Source organism: Trichomycterus rosablanca, chromosome 14 (genome assembly GCF_030014385.1).
Source record: "Trichomycterus rosablanca isolate fTriRos1 chromosome 14, fTriRos1.hap1, whole genome shotgun sequence".
Lineage (NCBI taxonomy): Eukaryota > Metazoa > Chordata > Actinopteri > Siluriformes > Trichomycteridae > Trichomycterus > Trichomycterus rosablanca.
In genome coordinates, this window is record NC_086001.1 from 10,200,872 (window position 1) to 10,225,162 (window position 24,291).

General features: G+C 38.2%; 1 protein-coding gene and 1 long non-coding RNA gene across 2 annotated transcripts in view; one reads left to right on the forward strand and one right to left on the reverse strand.

The window, feature by feature from the left end:
- Nucleotides 1–24,291, reverse strand: part of LOC134326468 (uncharacterized) — a 69,569-nt gene that overhangs the window by 35,565 nt on the left and 9,713 nt on the right. The gene's annotated exons all lie outside the window — the stretch shown is intronic.
- The window catches only part of tacr3a (tachykinin receptor 3a), a 30,779-nt gene continuing 24,164 nt past the window's right edge, over nt 17,677–24,291 (forward strand). Inside the window, exon 1 of the mRNA XM_063008644.1 lies at nt 17,677–18,044. Coding sequence (XP_062864714.1) covers nt 17,677–18,044 — 368 coding nt within the window. The remainder of the gene's footprint in view (nt 18,045–24,291) is intronic.

The following is a 24,291-nucleotide window of genomic DNA, read 5'->3' on the forward strand; positions in this document are numbered from 1 at the left end:
ATAGCAATGTAGTTTAAGTTAAAGGGTTACAATGGATTGTAATGAATGTATTCCATATGATTTGGCATTCCAGGGATTTCAAGAATTGTATGCAACTGTTCCTTTACTTTGACTAAATAATCAAAACAGACCCATTACTTTAACAAACCGAATGTCTTATGGGTTTTCCTAAAACATAAAACAACCAAAAACATATACATCTTGGAATATTTTTGGTGGTGACTTATTTGTGCTCATGTCAATAAACTATTTGGTCAAAAAAATTGGACACCATCTCAGAATTAGTAAATTCAGTAAGTTCAGCCACTCCCATGTACAATGCAAACTATATAAAGAAAATTTTATGCTTTCTATTTTGCAGCAATGGTCTGATGAAGGCCCATTCCTGTCCCACCATGACCCATGTCCCTGTGAACACACCAAAGTTCAACAAGTTTTGGTGTAAAGAAAAAGGAGCAGGCCAGGATAAACTGACTTACAAATGCAAATGACTAAATGGGCACAATTTCCACAGACGCTCCAAAATCTTGTGGAAACCTTCTCCAAATAAGTGTAGGCTGTTATAGCAGCAAGATTAGTGGCCCACTTTAAGCCCACTGTGGTCCTTGGGACACTCAAAGCCTTAGATATTATTTTATATCTTTCATCAACAAAGAGTTCCTAGAACTTTATGGCTTGGTTTTTGTCCTGACAGTACAGTGTAAATTGTGGGTTCTTATAGAGTCAGATGTGCATTTCCAAAATTATGTCAAATTAATCAAAATACTAAACGCTAAACCCATCTCAAGAATAATGAAAGCAAGCAAGCTAGGGTGGCCACTTCCATAACAAAAAATTAAACCCCCAAAAGGAGGGCATGACAGTGGGTAGTCAGGATATTGTCTATAGCACACAAATAAAACCTTAATTGATATAATTGTGATTGATATAATTGTGACTGTTATACTCACCACATTTAGTGTCTAGAGGCGATACTTTGAAATGAAAGGGTGGTGAGTCAATCACTCAGTTTTTCATTTTGGCATGTTGACAGCATGGAGAGTTATTAAAACTAAGTAATTAACTAGCATTTTAGGGTTGGACGATCCACAATAAAGTGGCAGATGTCCTCATGAAAAGTGGTGGTTTTAAACCAATGAATTTATTTTGACATGTTCATAAGCTCTTGACAGGCAAATTAATTAGATCATTACAAGCATTCAGTAAGCTTTGAAAGGAGGACAAATATGTGTCAGTCTAAGCATTGCACTAGATTGAGAACAGGCAAATAAAAAACCGGTTCGCCTGCCCTAATACTGGATGTATGGACACCCTTAGTGTGCGACAGCAAAGGGTTTGAATACTTTTGTACATTTTCAGCATTTAGGAGACGCTTTTATCCAAAGAGACTTACAGTACTGTGACAGTGTACAGCCTAAGCAACTGAGTGTTAAGGGCCTTGCTCAAGGGTCTAACAGTGGCAAACTGGCAGTGGTGGGCTTTAAACCAGCAATCTTTCAATTACTAGTCCAGTAGTAGTTAAGTGTAGGTCAAGAAAACTGTCAACACATCTAAGGATAATAAGAGGAAATCCAGAAACCCCCCAAAAGTAAAGTTAAGAGGACGCTATTCAAAAAAAGTATTATGTTTTTTGAATAGCAATTGGCACCCTGTCCAGAACATTACAGAGGATAATTAAATGAATAAATTTTTAAACATCACTGAGCACTTGAGAAGAATTTTCTATTTTAAAACCTTTGCATCAGACTGTTCCTAACTGCTGTTTGCTAAAGGGTTAAAACAGTGGACACCTATTCGAAATTGCTTTTAGCCTAGCTTCAGCTGTACTTATCAATGTTTAACCTCTCGAAAAGACAAGATAAGATGTCTCTCCATATCGAAGTCTTATCAGAAAAATGGTATTGGAGGGTAACATTGTGGTTTAGAATTGGCGATTACAGCCTTCCTGCTACTCGCTTATAATACAAAACACCATTCCAGAGATCAGCACTTAAGAATAAAAGCACAAAAACACTTCAGGTCCATTCCACTGTTCCATATCAAGCTGATTAGAGACAGCAGCTTAATAAATCAGCCACTTTTAACAATGTTTTTCTACTTCCAGTGGTCTCTTTAATAAAATAATATAACTGAAACATTATTAAGATAAGAAGCCTTTGTTGTCATTGCACAGTGTACAACAAAATTGAGCAGCAATCCAACGGCGCTTACACATACAATAAGTAAACAAGAACTATACATATGTGCCTAAAAAATCTTAAATATATAAAAAAATAAAAACTGTGGTATGCCTAAAAGAAAATGTTAAATATAAAGAATAAGACCAGGACTATAATTATAAAAAAAGACAAGACAATGATTGAAAAAACCCAAAAATAATAATAAAATTCAAAAATAGTAATGTAATTTAAACATATTTTGAATTATTTGAAACATATTCTGGAAAAGAACATTTCTTTTTTTCCATTTTATTTTTAATAAAGGTTTGACAACCAACATGTTTGGCCATGTGGTCTTTATACTGTATGATTTGAGCTACAAGACTCATTGACTGCACAGGGGCATTTTGTTTGTCAGGTTTTAAAGTCCACTTTTCTTTAATTATAGCCTGTGGGGTTGTGATTTTTTTTTTATGAACAGTACTGAGATCTGCTGAAGTGAACATGAAGTGAATAATAAATGGACACTGTGCACTTTGTGTTTACACTGCAAGTTAACTTTAAAGGCTTCTTCTAAAGGAGGCGCAGTGGTAAAACATGCTAGCACACCAGAGCTGACATTTCAAACTCCTCAGTTTGAAACTCAGCTCTGCCATCTGGCTGGGCTGGGCGGCTATATGAACAATGATTGGCTTGTTGTATAGGGACCTCATAACTGATGCAATTACGACCTCTGCTGGCTGATTGATGGCGTCTGCACAGAGTAGAGGAATAATGCTGATCAGGGTGTGGCTCTCCGTACACAAAGCTGATTCACATATGAACTCGCCGCCTCGTGCAGGTAAAGTGATGCAGTCGGCTTCTGCACACGTGTCGGATGGGGCGTGTGACAGTTTGCTTTCCTCAATCAGCGCAGGGGTCAGCACCAGTAAAGAGGAAGCATAATGCAATTGAGTAAAAATTGGACGTGCAAAATTTCGGGAGAAAAAGGGAGGAAAATGAGCTAAAGTGAACCTAACATGCACTTTGTACAACCCCTGGCAAAAATTATGGAATCACCACTCTTGGAAGATGTTCTGTCAATTGTCTAATTTTGTAGAAAAAAAATAAATCACAGACATGCCACAAAACTATCATTTTTCAAAATGTCAACCTTCTGGCATTAAGAAACAATAAAAAAAAGAAACAAATATAATAGTTGTGGTCAGTCACAATTGCTTTTTTTAGATCAAGTAGAGGAAAAAAATATGGAATCACTCAAATCTGAGGAAAAAATTATGGAATCACTCTGTAATTTGCAGTTTAAAAACAAAACATCTGCAGCAGATTAGATTTGCTAATTATTCTTCAGTTTAAAAAGAGTGCTTACACCTCGGAGAGCTGTTGCACAAAGCAGATTGTCATGAATCATGGTTCCAACACAAGATATGTCAGTTGAAACAAATGAGAGGATTATAAAACTCCTTCAAGAAGATAAATCATTGTGGAATGTCGCAAAAGATGTTGGTTGTTCCCAGTAAGCTGTGTTTAAAATCTGGACCAAGTACAAACAAAATGGGAAGGTTGTAAAAGGGAAGCATACTGGTAGACCAAGTAAGACATCAAAGCATCAAGATAGAAAACTTAAAGCAATATGTCTTGAAAACAGAAAATGCACAACAAAACAAATGAAAAACAAGTGGCCGGAAAGTGGAGTCAATGTCTGTGACTGAACTGTAAGAAATCACCTAAAAGAAATGGGATTTACATACAGAAAAGCCAAACAAAAGCCACCATTAACACCTAAAAAGAAAAGAACAAGGTTAAAGTAGGCTAAAGGAAAGCAATCGTGGACTGTGGGTGACTGAATAAAAGTGATCTTCAGTGATGAATCGCGAATCTGCATTGGGCAAGGTGATGATGCTGGAACTTTTGTTTGGTGTCTGTCCAATGAAATTTATGAAGATAACTGCCTAGAGAAAACATGTTAATTTCCACAGTTGTTGATGATATGGGCCTGCATGTCGGGTAAAGGCACAGGGGAGATGGTCTTCAATAAATGCCAAAGTCCACATTGAAATTTTGGACGCTTTTCTTATCCCATCAGTTGAAAGGATGTTTGGTGATGATGACTTCATTTTTCAAGATGATAATGCATCTTGCCATAGGGCAAAGGACGTGAAAACTTTCCTTCAAGAAAACATATAATGTCAACGGCATGGCCTGCAAATAGTCCGGATCTCAATCCATTTGAAAATCTCTGGTGAAAATTGAAGAAAATGGTCAATGACAAGGTTCCAACCTGCAAAGCTGATCTGGCAACAGCAAGAGACAGTTGAAGGCAGATTGATGAAGAATACTGTTTGTCATTAGTTAACTCCATGCCTCAGAGAGTTTAAACCATTATAAAAGCCAGAGGTGGTGCAACAAAGTAATAATGGTGCAGTGTTTTCTAATGATTCCATAATTTTTTCCTCAGATTTGAGTGATTCCATATTTTTTTCCTCTACTTGATCTAAAAAAAAGCAATTGTGACTGACCACAACTATTATATTTGTTTCTTTTTTTATTGTTTCTTAATGCCAGAGGGTTGACAGTTTGAGAAATGATAGTTTTGTGGCATGTCTGTGATTTATTTTTTTTCTACAAAATTAAACAATTGAAAGAACATCTTCCAAGAGTGGTGATTCCATAATTTTTGCCAGGGGTTGTATATATAATATAAATGAACTTTAAAATAACTCTTCTGAAGAGCAATAGAAAAACCTTTGGTTACTTTAGACTTTTCAGAGTGGATAAATACTGCTTTTTGATTTGATCCTTCCACATATTGATTAGAGCTATGGTCTGTTCATAAGACCACACAACTCCAAGGTCAGCCACGAGATCTTGTTAGCTTTTTTTTTTTTTTTTTTTATTGCACATTTTGACACAACCTTTAAACGTAAAGTAAATCTAAGTGTGAAAACTGAATCAGAATCATAAAAAACAAATTAAAAAAGGGCATCCTTGGGTGTAATACTTATGTACTTTTGGTGTGTCACTTTGCTTAAAATCTCTTGAGCCCCACTGCACTGTGAGCACATAATTAACATTCTGCACAGCTTATATTATATGTGCATGCCAAAAATAAGCTCCTAATAAAAACTTACTTCCTACAATAAACACCCCATGCTTTGTAATCTCGACTTGCTGTTTGGAATTGTTATTTCTGAATATCCGCCTGTGCTCATTACTTTTCCATGCTTGAGTTGATCGAGACTGATTGGCGTACCCACAGCGTGACGATTAATTACCCTGCTCGATAGCAAATGCTCACTTATAATAGCATTGTTAAATTAACAGCACGTCCTGCACTGCTATGAGACAATAACATTTGCTTTTTGTCTTCATGTAATTAAGTGTGTTTGGTGTTTTGTTCATCACGTTGTTGCCCCTGTGGTACTTGTTGAGTTTTTAAAGAACAACGCAAGTGACGCAAGTTTGGCCATAGAAAGAAGAGAAGGTGGTTTTTCATACAGGAATCTGATCTGCCTTTAATGTATAAAGTTTAATATAAATCTATTTTGTGGTTCAGGTCTTGTGGGTTTTTTAATAGCACATTGTAACCACAGTCAGTCAGTATTTCATATATCAAGGATGCATTACTTTAAGTAGGTGATACTTAGACCTAGTTAAAATTCTATTCATAATGTGGAGCTGTCAAAGCTGTTCAGGATCTTTCCATGCTAATTTTCACTATCACACTCTGGATTATCATTATAGAAAAAGTTCCGTCTTCATCATTCTGAAAACTGCATTGTGGTCTAAAATTGGTATTTCTGGTCACTGTAATGATCACTTTCTAACCTAATTACATCCAGGTACATCAGGTTAAAACTAAAACCTAAAATTAAACTTTATTCTTGAACTTTTAGAACTGAAGCTATGATCAGAACTTGATAGATATTTGCAAACGCTTGGAACAGAGTCTTAAAAATTTGATAATATCTCAGACTGGTTTGCCATGAACTTAATCCTTATGTTTTTGCAGAGTAAGTGCAGCACAAGTGAACTTTATCAAGGTGATTAACAGAACTGAAAACAGGTGTGGAAAGACAGGACTAAAACATCAAGAGCAGAAAATGGGTGTAAAAGAAAAATCTGAATTAAAAACAGAAGTTGTACTTCAAAACTGTCCCTTTATAAAACATATATTGTTGTGTGTTTCATTTCTACATATTTTTATACATTATTTTATATTTAAAAGTTTAATTGTAAGCCCTATTTGACTCACTGAAATTGAAAAACTATTGGATATACCAGTATTAGATCCTCAACCTATTTACCAAATAACTAAATTATGAACCAAGTTCAAGTCTTAGAATAGAAGCTTTGATCAAAACTTAATGGATATTTGCAAACGCTTGGCTAAGTCTTAAAACCATGACAATGTCCCACTGGTTTGCAAACACAATGGGTTTAGGTACATGGCAAACAAGGCAGAATAATGCAGCACAGGTGAACACAATCAAGGTGATTAACAGAACTAAAAACAGGTGTGGAAAAAAACAGGACTAAAACAGCAAGGCCAGAAAATGGGTGGAAAACAAAATCAGGTTTAGACCAGTGCAAGCACGGGTAGAACTCATGTTGTACTTTAAAACGGTCCCTTTTTTAACGTATAGTGTTGTGCGTTTTATTTCTACATATTTTCACATTATTTTACACTTAGAAGTTTCATTTTAAGCCCTATTTGACTCACTTAAATTAAAACACTATTGGATATCAGTATTAGATCCTTAACCTATTTACCAAATCATTTAAAATTATAAACCAGGTTAAAACTAAAATTCTTAAAATAAAAAAGGTCTTAGAACAGATGATATGATCAGCACACAATAGATATTTGCAACTGCTTAGCACAGAGTCTTAACAGCATGATAATACCTCACACTGGTTTGCAAACACAAAGGGCTTAGGTACATGGCAAACAAGGCAGAGTAATGCAGCACAGGTGAACACAATCAAGGTGACATAGAACAGGTGAACACAATCAAGGTGATGAACAGAACTGAAAACAGGTGTGGAAAAACAGGACTGAAACAGCAAGGGCAAAAACGGGTGCAAAACAAAATCTGAATAAAACTTTTAAAATTAATATTGTTGTGTGTTTTATTTCTACATATATTCACATTATTTTATAATATAAAGAATTTAGAATTTTAAGCCGTATTTGATTTCCTTAAACTGAAGAACTACAACCCCAAATCAGAAAAAGTTGGGACAGCATGGAAAATGCAAATAATAAAAAAAAAAGTTTCCTACATTTACTTTGACTTTTATTTGATTGCAGACAGGATGAACCTGAGATATTTCATGTTTTGTCTGGTCAACTTAATTTCATTTATTAATAAACATCCATTCCTGCATTTCAGGTCTGCAACACATTCCAAAAAAAGTTGGGACAGTAAAGCATTTACCACTGTGTAATGTTTCCATTCCTTCTCACAACACTTAAAAGAAGTTTTGGCATCGAGGATACCAAGTGATTTAGTGTTTCAGCTTTTATTTTGTCTCATTCTTCGTGCAACACTTAAGATGTCTTAAGATGTGCAACAATACATGGGTTGTTGTCACTTTTTTGTTTTAAAATTCTACACATATTCTTAATTGGGTACAGGTCAGGTCTGCAGGCAGGCCAGTCTAGTACTCGTACCCTCTTCTTCCGCAGCCATGCCTTTGTAATGTGTGCAGCATGTGGTTTTGTATTGTCTTGTTGAAAAAGTGGCAGCATATGTTGCTCTAAGATCTCAATGTACTTTTATGCATTAATGCTGCCATCACAGAAGTGTAAATGACCTCTGCTAAGGGCACTGACACAGCCTCATACCATGACATAACATTCTGGATGGTTGTTTTTAACTTTGGTTCGAACCACACAGCGTACATTTCTATCAAAGATATCTAAAATACTGATTTGTCTAAGCACAATACACGTTTTTACTGTGTGATGGTCCATCCTAGATGCCTCAGAGCCCAGAGAAGTCGACACGTCGACACCGCTTCTGGACATGGTTAACATAAGGCTTATTTTTTTGCACAATAAAGGTTTAAGTGGCATTTGTGCATGTAACTCCGTATTGTAGTGCTTGACAAAGGTTTGCCAAAGTAATCCCTCACCCATGTGGTTATATCAGCTATTGATGAAAGACGATGCTTGATGCAGTGCTGTCCAACGGATTGGAGATTACGGGCGTTCAGCTTAAGCTTGCGCTCTTGTCCTTTATGCACTAAAATTCCTCCTTGAATTGATATATGATATTATGCACTGTAGAGGGAGAAATATGCAAATGCTTTTAAATCTTTCTTTGGGAAACATTGTTTTTAAACATTTCAATATTTTTTTCATGCATTTCATGCATCTATCTTTGCTCCTTTGGACGAAGGCAGGAAGCATCCTGAACAGGCCACGAGTCCATCACAGGGCACCTTTGGTTTATTCAAAGAATATTAAAATGTCTTTAGGCTTTTAGATCTGGTGTCCAAACTTTTATGTGCTATCTGCTAACAGAAATGTTGACTTACTAAATTAGTTTCCATGTTTTTATAATAATAAATTCCCAACACTTTATTACAATGAGCAAGAGAGAAACGCTTAACTTAATAGCATCTGTGCACATTCAGCTAATTGCTATTCCCCCGGCGGTATACATCTTGAAAGGCGACTAATATGGCCACCGTGAGAAGCCCGTGCTTTCTTTAGAATGAGTGACAAGCATGAAATCTCAGAGAAGCTGCTGTCACTTGTATTCAGCTGAGCATTTCTGATACCAAGTTCTGGATGCCGGAGTTGTATGGATTGCCAAGGCTGGTTCAAATGGACTCTGGGTCAAATGGGGCAGGATGGTAGCAGGTGTTGCACTGATCGTTTTTGCTGGGACTAATGGCTGGTTATTTTGTGAGGGCTAAGCAACATGTGTCTTGGCAATTACCTGTGGCCTTGGCAAGCTGCCAATCCACTTTGTAAAGTGCTGTTTTCTAAGTGCTGCAGGACTGGGAGTACTGCATAATGAGTCAAAGCCTTGACTCTGTGTACTTTTTGATGATGACACAGAAAACATAAAAAAAAAAAAAAAAAAAAAAAACGGCATAAGCAGGCAGCAGTTCCAAAACGGAATTTCCAAAAAAAAAACCTTAAAAATAATGATTTTACAATATTAATTACACATTAATATGAAAAAGCATGACTTGCTACACAACTTTACGCCAAGTAAAGTTATTCAGATGACAAATTTGCAGCCAGTCAATGTGCGTTTTCAACAGTGGTTCTTAACCAGGGAGCTGAGGCCCTCTAGAGGGAAAAAAAAGAAAGAATTTATGATGGCATATTAGGGCCACTGTAAAAAAAATATATGTTTAAGTTTCCATTACGAGAGTAAAGTCGAAATAATTTCGAGATTAAAAGTCGCAATGATAAAACACATGCTAGCACATCGGAGCTGGGATCTCAAATACATCACATTGAATCTTAGCTATGAATTAGCCGATTGGCCTGTTGTTCATATAGGGGTGGGGTAGTAGTAAGCCAGATAGGGTCTCCTCGTAACTGATGCAACTATGACCTCTGCTGGCTGATTGATGGCACCTGCACAGGGAAGGGGAAGGAGTGCGTTGATCAGGGTGTGTCTCTCACATTAGCACTTGCCTAGTGCAGGTAAAAAAATGCATGCGGCTGCTGCCCATGTGACAGAGGGGGCGTGGGTTAGCTTTGTTCTCCTCAATCAGAGCGGGGATCGGCATTGGTGGAGAGAAGGCATAATGCAATGACGCAATTGGACGTGCTAAAAGTTGGGAGAAAAAGGGGAGAAAATTAATAAACAAAATACAAAAAAATAAATGTTGAAATAATTTCGAGATTAAAGTTGAAATATTATGGCCATGTCAACCTCCTTGTGTTAATGAGGAATGTTCATGATTTGGTTAAGGTATACTTTCATATCGGTTTCACAAATAAAGAAATCCCCAATTTCCTGGCACATCAACACCAGTTTGTTATTAGCGTAAGGACGCTTAAACAGTTTTGCAATAAATTGTGTTTATTTAGAAGAACGTGCGCCACCGGTGCGCTCGGCTCTGTGTCGTCGCCAATACTTCGAAAATGTAAAAAATGTAAAAAATGTAATTAATTATACAATGTGTGTATCAATGCTGGTTGGGTACTTTGTCCATGGGAACTCATTAGCTCCTTTTCTCCAGCAGATGTTTCACCATGCCATAGCTGTATTCTGCTTGCTAATTACACTGCGATGTGTACCAATGCTAGTTAGCATAAAATGTCATAGGCCTTTTATAATTCCACAAGGCATTTATTCATTTACAACTTGGGATGAACACCCGCACCTGCAAGTGTAGAAAATGAACCCAGACCAAGGAAGTACAAAACTGTTTCTAAAAAAGCCACTAATTAATAGGAGATGAAGGAAAATACAGCAGTAGCCAAAATAATGAAAACGAACAAATGACACAGCCCACAACAGAGAACATGTATAGAACAGGGATAGCAAAGAAGATAAACAGTAGGGCAAATAAATACTGTAGCATTACAGTGCCCTCAGAACAAGCAGGGGGCTGTAGTACATGAGCAACACCCCAGCTCCACCAGTAGGTCCAGTCTGCGCATAACATTGATTTCTGGTCAGGGTCTGCGTGGGAAAAAGGAACATCATATCACCTCTGAGGCAATTCACTCTCCCAGGGTGATTCTGGCCAAATAGCTGAGCTGGCAAGTCTGTAAGAGAGAAACTGTCATATATAGAAACACTCCCACCTGGAGCGAATTAATGCACGTCAACTATCTGCGCCTTCTTGCCCCATGAAGCAAGATTCTGTAAGGCCTAGCTTACCCCATTACAACAAAGGGTAACCACAAAAGGCTTAAAATCTACTACAAGAAAGTTACATTTAAAGAAAGTTCCACTTGTTTGGCAATGCTGTAAAACTTTTTTGACAGAAACGCACAACAGTATGTTTGGAGATAAAGGGCATTGCATTCCAAACCCATAAAATGTCAAGCATGGCAAAGGTATCACTGCTTGAAGCTGTGTTACTGCCTCACTGTCTGTGTAGTTTACAGTCAATAGGAGAAAATGTTAAAGTAATCAAGGCAAACCCCAAATCCTAACCCATTCTGTGGCCTGATCCAATGATCATCAATGCCAAAACCATGGGGGTTAATATATAATCAGGCATTTTTTGTTAATTTGAGAAATAGAAGAGCGAGCAGGGATACAAAGCAAATCAATCAGTCTTAGCCTGAAGTGTCCTAATTAAGCATGTTAGGAACTAATAGAACAATTACATGGCTGCTTTTTTTCCACCAACACCATCTGATCATTTAGCTTTTCCAGAGGCCACAAGAGCAGAAGAAAAAAATGATTGAGCGGGTTCCCTTTTTTCGGGTTCCAGTATTTAATTAAGACCAAAGCATTAGTTCCCATGAAAGTTCATTTTTATAGTAGGTCAATGAGAAGGGCACATTTGAAGGAGTCTCCAGAATGAGACAGCCAATATATTTTCCAGTAGACTCCCACGACACCGGCGCTATCCAGATTCTCTAATCAGTGCAAAAATCTTATTGGTATCTTATTAGCATCAGTAGCTGCTGACATGCCCGGTTTATCTGTGCTTGTGATGGAAGGAAAGTTGGAAATGAATTTTGTCTTTCTAAGTACTTAAGGGAAATAATTCTTGAATGAGTGGATTTCTTAAACAATAATGTTTACTTTTAAAGGCTGATCTCTAGAGTGTACACATGCCGTCCTTAAGTGTGGGGAGAAAAGAAATGAAGGTCACTCTTAATTTAGATTAATCGTGTTTAAACTCATTCTGATACATAAAATGAATGCAAATTTTAACCAACCTAAACACAGCCACATCACCCCACTGCTACGTTCTCTTCACTGGCTTCCTGTGGCTGCCCGTGTTAATTTTAAAACACTGATGCTCGCCTTCAAAGCCAAAAATGGACCAGCTCCAAGCTACCTTTGAGGTCTTATAAAACCCCGCTCTGTACCATGCAACCTCCGAGCCTCTAGTCTCGCTCAACTTGATCCTCCACCCAGAACTCAAGGAAGACAAGCATCAAGGCTCTTTTCTTTACTTGCACCCAAGTGGTGGAACAAACTTCCCTAGCCTGTCCAAACATCCGAGTCTCTCACTGTCTTCAAAAGATTATTAAAAACCCATTTCTTTACTAAACACTTAAGCTGACGTACTTACTTACAAAACGTTCATTCGTTTCTTGCCAAAAAAACAATTTGTTTCTAACTGTTGTCTACTTAGAGTCTACTCTCTACTTACTAGAGTAAGGTAATGTTTACTATGGAAGCACTTCTGTAAGTCCCTCTGGATAAGAGCGTCTGCTAAATGCCAAAAATGTAAAATGTAAATGAATGCACAGAATTTCGTTCTCAGTCTAGACAATTATCCCCAGAGAACACCACACCACAATTAGAACATATTCTGCCTAAACGTATTGCAATTCTACCAACACGTCTACTGTTTTAAGTTAAATTAACACGGATTTTCTACAATGGTAAAAAAAAGTATGTAAGCGTTCTGGACTTAGAGCTTTCATGACTGAAATATTTTAATATTGTGTTTGATTTACGGTACCTGTGTGCTTTGGTTCTTGTCTTATTACATCATCCAGCTTCTATTGGGATCTCAGGCAAGGAGCAATTGCTCTGATATTTGTATACTGTATATAATTATTTAACTCCCCAAGGAACACTAATACTATGTTGCACTCAAAACAACCTTAATTCTTATATAAGAAATATAATACTGTATAAGAAATATTCCTTTGAGATTCTGGATGTTGATATGATTGCATCACACAGTTCTAGCACATTTGTCACATGCTCTTTCTAAATGTCAATTTTTCATTTCACCACATCACAAGAGTTTTTTATTAGATTCAGATCCAGTGACTGGAAATACCCCAGAAGAATATTAAACTCATTTGGCTTTGTGACGTGGTGCATTATCATGTGGGAAGTAGCATTTTTAAGTCGGGTAAATTATGGCCATGGAAGTCAACAACACCAAAATAGTTTCCTATAATCCTATAATAGTAGTATTTGTTGTAGTATCCATAAGAACAAGCTAAGTATTCCAGTCCTCAATTGTCCAGTTTTGGTACGCCTGTGTCCACTGCAGCCTCGGCTTCTGTTCTTGGTTAATGGAGGTGGAACCCAGAGTGGTCTTCTGCAGTTCTTCTGCCTCAATGTTCAACGTGTAGAGTTTGCCGCAATAGTAAAGAGTGGTAATCTGATTTACCATAGGCTTTCTCACTTACTCACTCACTCACTTTCTTAACCGCTTATCCAATCAGGGTCGCAGGGGGGTGCAGGATCCCAGCTTTTTAATGGGTGCCAGTCCATCACAGGGCAGACACACACATCCATTCACCTATAGGGCAATTCATTGTCTCCAATTAACCTGACTGTATGTTTTTAGAATGTGGGAGGAAACCGGAGCTCCCGGAAGAAAACCCACGTAGACACAGGGAGGACATGCAAACTCCACACAGAAAGGACCCGGACCGCCCCGCCTGGGGATCGAACCCAGGACCTTTTTGCTGTGAGGCGGCAGTGCTACCCACTGAGCCACCGTGTCACCCCACTCAATCAATAAAGAACATACTTGCCAAGTATTCAACTTGTAACTATTAACTTCATAAAACCAAGAGATCAAAAAGTTTAAAAGCCTTGTCTTGTTTAAACTTAATGGCTTTAAAAGTGTTACCACGTACACCAGTGGCTCTTTGATCTGCCAAGTTTGACCTTTCTGCTATTAATTTATTCACTGCAGGGTCACACACCTTTGGCGGTTTTGTTAAAGCATAAGCAGACTGGCTTTTGTATTGTGAAGATAAAAGTAATTATCCGTATGCAAACCAGCTTGTGATGAAGCCTCGAGCTTTGATTAGCCCTTAGGCTGTTTCCGGAACAAAGCAAAAGCTGGTGCCGGGGACATATTTTCCAAGCACATAATAATGATGTAGGTGACAGCAGTTGAGCCAACATATTTATATGAAAGATGATCAGGATTTAAGAACCTTAATGATTCACTCTCACTTTTAGGGTTCAATGTCAATGGATGTTATTTTTAAATGGCTTATCAGGAGGACACAGGCACAAGAATATGTATCAGTTTGACTTTTACATCTAAAATCTGACACTTATTTTCCTAATTGGGGCCAAGAAAAGAAAACTTTAACTTTAAGAAACTTTAACTACTTAAATAACATTTTAAAGTTAAATCCAGATACTTTGCTAGAGGCTCAGCTGGCTGCTAATCAGCCAGTGGTCTTTCTTGAAAAATTTTGATTAATTATTGACTGAGCAATTTCATTTCATTACTGGAAGTCAGGTTAGATGGGAAATAGTGGTGTTCAGCAAACAGCAGTTAAAGGTCAGTGGTGAAGGTACTGGACTAGTGATCAGAAGGTTTGTTGTCCTGTCCTCACCCCTGCCAAGTTGCTACTGTTGGGTCATTAAGCAAGTCCCTTAACCCTCAATTGATTGCATTGTATCGAGTTACAAGCGTTACTTTCAATAAATGCATCTGCTAAATCCTGCAAATGCAACTTTAAATATCAAGCACAAGCTCTGGCTAATAACATACCTACAGTTAAACATGGTGGTGGCAGTATCATGCTATATGAGTGCTTTTCAGCAGCAGGAATACCTAGTGTATACAAACTCTGGGACTAGGAATGTCCTTGAGTAGCCAAGTCAAGGCCCATCGGCCCATTAAATCCCATCGGGGATCTGTAGAGGGACCTGAAGATGGCAGTTCACAGATGCTCACCATCCAATCTGATGGCACTTGAGAGGAAATGCTACTAAGAATGGGCATGCTAAGCCTCCTAAGACATATCCAAGACTTCAAGCTGTAACTGCTGCTTCTATAAAACACTGAATAAAGGGTCTGAATACTTTTGTGAATTAGATATTAAAGTTTTTGATTTTTAATACATATTTTAGCTTAAACTATGTTTCCCCTTCATCATAATGAGTAATGAAATGTATATTAATAAAGAAAAATGGCGAAATTGTCTGTTCAAAATCAAATCCACAACACAAAGTGTACAAAATGTTAATGGGTCTGAATACTTATACTGTACACATACATAAATACACATACATTTTCTTTTCAATTTATTTGTATCAAGCACTTTACCCTGATCAGAGTTGCAGTGGGTCTGGTTTTACCAGGACACACTCGACGCAGGTCTTTGCCACCCCCCGCCCTCAGACATAGCAAATCATGTCTGTGTAGACACCTTAATATGTGCTGATAGCAGATACTCACATCAGATAAACATACATACAACATCCACAGGCACAGTATAAACAACAAGCTATAAAAATCACAGTAATATCTATGTACATATAAACATTAGACGTTGGTGTATGCATAGCATACAATAATGGTAGGTATTAATTATAAATTATTATGATTTATTGAAGAGTCTGATTGCAGCTGTGGAAAGACTTCCTGTAACATTCAGTCCTGCATCTAGGAAGAATCAGTCTATGACTGACTGTGATCTGTCGAAAAAACACCTCCAGGGCATAAACTGGGTGTGAATGATTTGTGATTGAGTTGAGTTTTGTGAGCATTCCTAACTCTGCTACCTGCTGAACTGAATCCTGTTCTGACCCAATTATGGAGCTGGCTTTTTTGATAAGTTTGTTCATTCTGTTTGTGTCTGTTGTTCGAGCACCCTCACCCCAGCAAACCACTCCAAAGAAAAGAGCACTGGCCACCACAGACTGATAGAAAGGCACAAAAGGGGCCTGATGATGTTAAAAGATCTTACATGCATTTTCTTTGATGTACTGTTTTTGAGGGGCATCCCAGTAGTTTAAATGTTATTTACAACACATCAGGGAAAGCTTTGATGTGTATAAAGAAGAATGTATGTACCAAACTTATTTCTTGATGTTTTGTTGAAAGGTAGACCTGAAAGATTTTGGACTGAATCAGTGAAGGCCACTGCAGTTCCTTTACATCAAACCCATCAAGTTGCAAAGTTGGAAACTCATTAGTTGTTTTGTCCATTTATTATCTACTTTATACACCTCTCAGCAAAGGCTAAAATACTCAAGCTGTTTTGTTCGTTTGTTTTATTAGGATTTTAACATCATGTTTTACACTTTTGGTTACATTCATGACAGGACATGTAGTTACTCGTTACACAAGGTTCATCAGTTTATAAGGTTATATCAAACACAGGCATGGACAATTTAGTATTTCCAATTCACCTCACATGCATGCAGGGGCGATCTCATCACCATGACTACCATTACCTCAGTTCGGAGCAACTCCATCGTAGTAATCAGGATAAATAAGCAACTTAAGAATTAGGGCCACCCAGACCAAATTTAAACATCAAATATCTACAAGAGGGGGTCATATAAGTTACAAGTAAATTACAAGTAAGTAATGTAATTTTTAAATTGTGAATTGTGATTGCACTTATTGTATCTCCCCAATTGTTTAATTGCACTTATTTATTCATTGCACATCAGCCCCGATGCCAATCTTTATTCTGGATCTGCTGCACCTAAAATAAAATGCTATCTGATGAAGATTGAATTAAATTGTTAGGGTGAAGGCTTTACTTAATTTTATGATTAATGGTAAAGCTGGTCTCTCTCTCCATGTTCAAAGTTATTTGTGAGGGCAAACTGACAGATGACCTAAGATGTTAATTATTTAAGCTTTAATTTACCCATTGAACGGGTCACCTTGGCAATCATCGCAACAATTGCTGAGAGATTTGGCAGGAGCCGCCACTGCTTGCACGTCTCTGGACTGTGGGAGGAAACCGGAGCACCCGGAGGAAACCCACACGGACACGGGGAGAACATGCAAACTCCACACAGATAGGACCCGGACCGTCCCCACCTGGGGATCGAACCCAGGACCGTCTTGCTGTGAGGCAACAGTGCTACCCACCGTGCCGCCCCTGAAGTGTCTTTTCTATCACTTGTATTTATTAGGTTGTATTATCTTTTATTTTACATGCATTTCTAATTGTATTAATGAATATCTGAAGACGTATATTGTTTTTTTCCCCTCCAGGTCCACACTGGGTGCTGAAATTAAGTGATAATCTAAAGCTAATGGACATATTGATTAAAGCCCATCGGCTCTTGTCCTCGTTAATCATGAGGATCAGTTCAATCAGCCCTGCGCTTATCCTGTCCGCTGCTGCGCTGCTGTGTCAGTGCGCAGCCGCTCTTCAGTACGAGAGGATTCAGAGACAGGGGCGACTAATGCGCCTTTGGAAATTCTAAATATTTCTAAAATCTACAGCTTTTATACAGTATTATAGGAGGAATTGATATAAGCCACATTTATATTAGTTTATTCGCAGAAGCGACGCGCATCTCTGAACCTGCCCTGCGCGTCCCCGCAGCTCTGCGCTCCAGAAGCGGCTTTTGGATAGAATTCGGATTGTATCGTTTTCTTTTCTATCATGTCAGGGACACAGAACAGCTCGAATGTGACTGGTAACTGGACTAATCAATTCGCACAGCCTTCGTGGCGGGTGGCACTGTGGTCGGTGGCGTACAGCTCCATCCTGGCAGTGGCTGTGTTCGGGAATCTTGTGGTGATGTGGATTATCGTGGCGCACAGACGGATGCGCACTGTAACCAACTACTTTTTGCTCAACCTGGCATTTGCTGATGCTTCCATGGCCGCTTTTAATACTTTAATTAATTTTATTTACGCTGCTCATGGAGATTGGTACTTTGGAGAGGCGTATTGCAAATTTCATAACTTTTTTCCTGTGACTTCAGTGTTCGCCAGCATCTACTCCATGACTGCCATAGCTGTGGATAGGTAAGACATGTTTATGTTTGTGCAGGTCATTCTGAGTCCCCCTGTGAAGAGTATTACTCAAATATTATTTATCTAAATGCCAAATAACAATTATGAGACAATGTTCCCTTGGAACACCAAGCACACTTGGCTTGATTTCAGTCAGAACTGTTAAATGAAAATTTAATTCATTTTAAACCTTGCCATCAAAGTCAAACAATACATTTTCTACACAAACATTATAGAATAATCTACAAAAATTACAAAATTGCTGAGGGTATTAGTGTTTAATACAAATTATGTACCATAACATTGTTTTAAAATGAAAATTGGGCGGCACAGTGGGTAGCACAGTTGCCTCAAAGCAAAAAGGTCCTTGGTTCAATCCCTAGCTTTCTGTGTGGAGTTTGCATGTTGTCCCCAAGTCTGCGTGGGTTTCCTCCGGGTGCTCCGGGTTCCTCCCACAGTCCAAAAACATTCAGTCAGGTTAATTGGAGATACTAAATTGTCCATGACTGTCTTTGACATTAAACTTGTGAACTGACAAATCTTGTGTAACCAGTAAATACCAATGCTGTCATGAATGTAACCAAAGTGTGTAAAACATGACATAAATAAAATGAAACTTCATATATTTTACCAAGTGATCATTTCAAAATGATAGATCCGTCGTGTCACTTGTTGTCACTGTTGAAAATGGTCCACATATACAGCAGGATGTATAGTATAGGTTCATTAAAAAATTTAATTTCTGACAACGTTCAAACGTTTAATTATTTTTAAAGGAATACTCTCTGCCGAGCAAGACTGCGGACAGTGCTACACATACTGTATGAAGCATAATGAACGCTTTGTTTTTAATTGATCTTGATTCACATTTGAACATCCAAACTAATTTCCACTTACTAAAAAAAATAATTGCATTTAGAAATAATGAGGACCACAAAGAAAATTAGGATTTGGAACTCTAAACACTTCTGCATAACTAGATTTTCCTTTTAATTAAGTCTGAATGATCAGCAAATGAGCAAAGAAAAGGAATGATTGAGTATTTACAGGAGCTGGTTATTTTCTGCCTTTTTGGTTACAACATGATCAAAACATTGGGAACTCAATAACCACTCCTAATTAGCTTTAGCTATGATGTGTTAAATAAACACCACCCAGAGATTCAAGTGTTCAAGGTGTGTTGAAACCATGATGAAAACTAAAGAGCTGCCCAAATACTGAGGGAGAAAGGAGGTCATGTAATTGCACCAAAAGTTCCAAACCGGTGCAGCAGCAAACCTGCCTGACCATAAATGAAAACCCAAACTTTTGTCCAGAGGCCTTAGCAATATTATTACCGTATTAGGCCAATGAAGACAAAGCAAGTGTTACTGCAACAGACTTACAGGATGACCTGATGAAGGCTGAAACAAATGGATCAGTGGCGACCAAAGACCAGAATCTACAACATACACCACTCTTGACCAAGGAGCACTGCAATACATCATAATTTGGATAGACCTGTACAGTTCTGGGAAAAGCATACTGGTAGCACAGTGGTATATCACAGTCTAACCTGCATCTGGTTCAAATCTCAGCAGTGCCATCAGCTGGCTTATCGTCCATACAGACATTATTTGATACATCTTTTGGGGGTGTTGGCCGAAGCTCTGTGATGGATTGGCGTCCTGTCCGGAGCATTCATGCCTTTGGTGCCCAAGTAATTTTGGGGGAACCAGACCCATCAGTATCCTGTCCTAGATAACGCGTTTAATGAAAAATGAATTTTGGGCCACAATTATGACCAGACGGTCAAGCAGTGAATTGGAGTGATGTGATGTTTTCTGCTGCAGGAACTGGCAATCCTGAAAGTGTGATGAATGAATTCCAGCAGGACAATGATTCCATGCACTTCCAAATGCTAACCAAAGCTTGGTTAAGGATTCAGATCTGGAAAATCCTGGAGTTGCCCTTTTAGTCATCAGATTTTAATCTGAAAACCTTTGGTGGGATTTAAAGAGAGCAGTTGCAGCATGAAAGTCATCAAACTTCAAACAGATGGAAGCTTTTGTGTGAGAAGAATGAGTGAAAATTCCACAGGATAGGTGTCAGAAGCTTGTTAGCACTTAGCAAAAGTGCTTGTTAAAGTTCTGACACTGGGAGTTGAATAGTAGTGCAGATGTTCATTTGTCAAGGGAACTAGATGTTTTGTCCACAATTGTGTAAAGCCACTTTCAGGGTAAGGTATCTCTACTGTTCCCTACTTAGGCTGGGAAACAAGTTAAAGTGTGTGGGTGATTATTCACTATTAGTAGTACATCCCTGGTGTGATGTCCAACTGTGTAGTGGTCTTGCAGTGTACTGGATTTAGAGATTTGTAGTGCAATATTGTATTGTTTAATGCTGTGAATGGAGTGTGTTTTGGCACTTTGGTGGACCAGTGGAGCTGCTGCTTTATTTCAATTAAGGTGAGCTGTCTAGTGTTGTAATAAAAATGTAACACTGATTTTCCCCTTTCCTTAAATTTTGTTATTTATTTTATTGTGGCTGGGGTCCCCCTTATCTCCAGGGTTAAACTAATGGGTGGGATAGTCTTTAGTCCTATTTAGGGATCGGCACACTACAAACGTTAATATATTAAATATTCTTTCTCTGTTTAATGAGACTTACTATATGCATCACCATAATACCTTTTAAGGCTTTTAAGGTGAGGGGGGGTTAAAGGTTTCTTATTGCAACTGCATTGCCACAGTAATCATCAATCATCATTAGTGGTCAATCATATTCACTAATGCAGTAATGCACTAATCGACTTATGGCCTGAAGTTATATTACCTTAATACACTGGCACATAATCAAAATAATAAGCTTCATTGTTTAATCAGACAAATTGTCACATTTAAAAAAAAAAACAGTGCTACCTTTTAAACTCGACGCCACTCCCAGAACCATTTGATGTCAAGCTCAAAAGACATTGAGTGTCAAGGTATTTTTTCTCATAAAGATGAATGGGAAACTTGTCAATGTGTTCCATGATCCTGTGGAACTGCATATATTTTAGGCTAATGTAAAATAATGGGGTTGTTTTTGATACACTGAAAATTATATAAATATACACCGATCAGGCATAACATAACCACCTTCCTAATATTGTGTTGGTCCCCTTTTTGATGCCAATACAGCCCCGCAATTGCGATGCACTGTGTATTCTGACACCTTTCTATCAGAACTTCTTCAGCAATTTGAGCTACAGCAGCTCGTCTGTTGTATCGGACCACACGGGCCAGCCTTCGCTCACCACGTGCATCAATGAGCCTTGGCCGCCCATGACCCTGTCGCCGGTTTACCACTGTTCCTTCCTTGGACCACTTTTGATAGATACTGACCACTGCAGACCAGGAACTGCAGTTTTGGAGATTCTCTGACCCAGCCATCACAAATCTTGCTCAAATCCTTACATTTTTTTTGCTTCTAACACATCAACATTGAGGATAAAATGTTCACTTGCTGCCTAATATATCCCACCCACTAACAGGTGCCGTGATGAAGAGATAATCAGTGTTATACACTTCACCTGTCAGTGGTCATAATGTTATGCCTGATCGGGGTAATATAGAGTTTTAGACTCTCTTGGAAAAGCTGATTCTCACCATTTCTTTGAGTATAGGGACGTCGAGTTACACGGTATCACAGTACATGTATGTTATAATCCAATCCCAGGACTATTATAACATGCATACTGAAATAAATGTTTGACTTTGATGGTAATTGATCTGTAAGTAATTAGGTCATGTTAAAATCTATGCTCTACGATAAACACTAAGGACAATAATGTCTGTGTTTTATTGCAATATTAATCTTTCATTATAAACCTATCCATAGCAGGAGTCCACTAACATGTGCACTTATGAAAGTGCATTCCAAAACAAATCAAATTTCACAACGTGGGTGTGTAAGCAGTTTTTCTGTAAGGCTAACGTACATGATGGTGATATGAACAGTGGTAGTAAAACAGTGCTAAGAGCAGCAATAGTTATTAGCTATCAGTCAGCTCTAATAACTTATTTAAAAGCTCTCCAGAGGCACACTGCAGAGACACACAAATTAATCGTCAGTAGGAACTCCACTAGCCAGTAGGTGTGTTTTACTGCTGGAATATAAAATCACTTCAATATTTCAGTGAGTACACATAAATAGACTATATACACAATGGGTTTAGAACAGGGGTGGGCAAACTTTTCGGCTCAAGGGCCACATTGGGTTTTAAAAATTGACAGACGGGTCGGGCGGGGGTGGGGGTTTGGAACTAATATAAATTCACATTTAAACCTTTATTTTCGTGATTAAAGGATGAATTTTTGAATATAAATGAAACGCCAGACTCATCTTATTATGTGAACATGCATTTTTTATTATTTTTATCTTTGTTTCTACTTCTAAACAAAACCAATTCAGCCTTTAAAGCAGCACATTCAACATAAGTTAATGGTTTATGTGTAACGTTTTAAACCAGTCAAGTGGTTTGATCATGCTGGGGTGATAGTAGGGTTGCCAACCATCCCGTAAAATACAGAATCGTTCCTTATTTGGAAACTAAACGCTGCGTTCCGTATTGAACTGATACTGGACGCGCTTTGTTCCATATTTTTATCAGTGGGAGAGAAATGCAGCAGATTAGACTGAGACGGGGCAATGTGTATGAAACAGAAGGAAACTTCTGCTGTCGTGGGAATTAGAAAGCGTTTGGTTATTATTATAAGTAGTGATCACTTTTATTCTTAGTAACGCCGTGTGTGAGCAGGTTAAATCAGCAAAACAACCTGTTTATTACACTGCTGTTTGAGTAGGGCAGAGCGCATCGCTCATGTTTTTCCGCCCTAGGTTCGAATCCGGCTTAGGACCAAACTAAAGTAACGCAGGCAGGGCCGGCGCTATATGGATTATGTAAAAATGTTGTTGCACTGTTGTTACATGATTACATGATGTTCTTTATGGATGTTGTTTTGCCTAAAACATGGTTCTGGTTTATTATTATAAAGAATAAAAATAATAAAAAACAGCCGAATCAATGTTCCTATGACAGTGTGAGACACGTTATATTTTTTATAGGTGCAACCCTAACCGCCTGGCATGCGCCATCTAGTGGAATCCATTGAAACGCAAGTTTAGTGCAGGAAAAAGATTAATGCGGTTTTAGGACAGTTTTGTAAATACTCAGCGGGCCAGATTAGACAGCCTACGGCCCGTGTAGTTTGCCCACCACTGGTTTAGAACGTATGCAGCCCCCTTGACTTTCAATACGATTTTGTTCTGTTGATTTAATTTTGAATGACTACAGCTGCATTTTACCCGTCAATCTACTTATGTATAATTACGAAATAAAAACATGTTTAAGAGGTTTTTACTAATTAATTAAAAATCAAAAGCTGAAATCTCATTCACACAAGTACCTCAGTGGTACTAAATTGTGATCAGGTGCATCCTGTTTGTTTTAATAGTCCTTGAGATTCCACTTGAAGTCCACTTGTTGCAATTTGAATTAAACATTGTTTCAAAAGGCACAGCTGGGTATGAATACCTACAATTTGCACTGCACTTTCAGGACAAGCACCAAGCCATAAGGTCCAAGGAACACTTTGTGGATCTCAATAATAAAATTTTGGAAAGGCATACAGTATATCATAAAGAATGATCAAATAGAATATCTAAGGCTTTAAATGTTCACAGTGGCCTCAATAAGAAGCCAACTTCTGCCAAATTTGGAATCTAAGCAAGACAGGCCTTGGTCAAGTAAGGTAAGAAAGAACGCAATGGTCATTCAAAAGAAGAATAGAAGAAGAATGCCTTTATTTGTCATATATACATACACAGATGTACAGTACAACGAAATTCTTTCTTTGCGTATCCCCGCTGGAATTGACGCTGGGGTCAGAGTGTAGAGTCAGTCATTGTACTGCACCCCAGAGCAGAGAGAGTTAAAGGCCTTGCTCAAGGGTCCAACAGTGGCTGCATGGCAGAGCTGGGATTCAAACTCTCAACCTTTCAGTTGATAGCCCAAAGCTCTACCCACTAGGCTACCACTGTCCTGTTTAAAGAAGCTTTAAAGATCTTGAGCAGAGATTGGATGACCTGTTGGATGGCACACAAAAACTGTCACTGCTCGTCACCTAGCTAATACCATCCTGCCATATCAACAACTGATGGTTCCTCCAATGTATTTTGTGATTAAGGCCTTGAAATACCATAAATAAAATGGATAACATTATATTAGCATCAAACT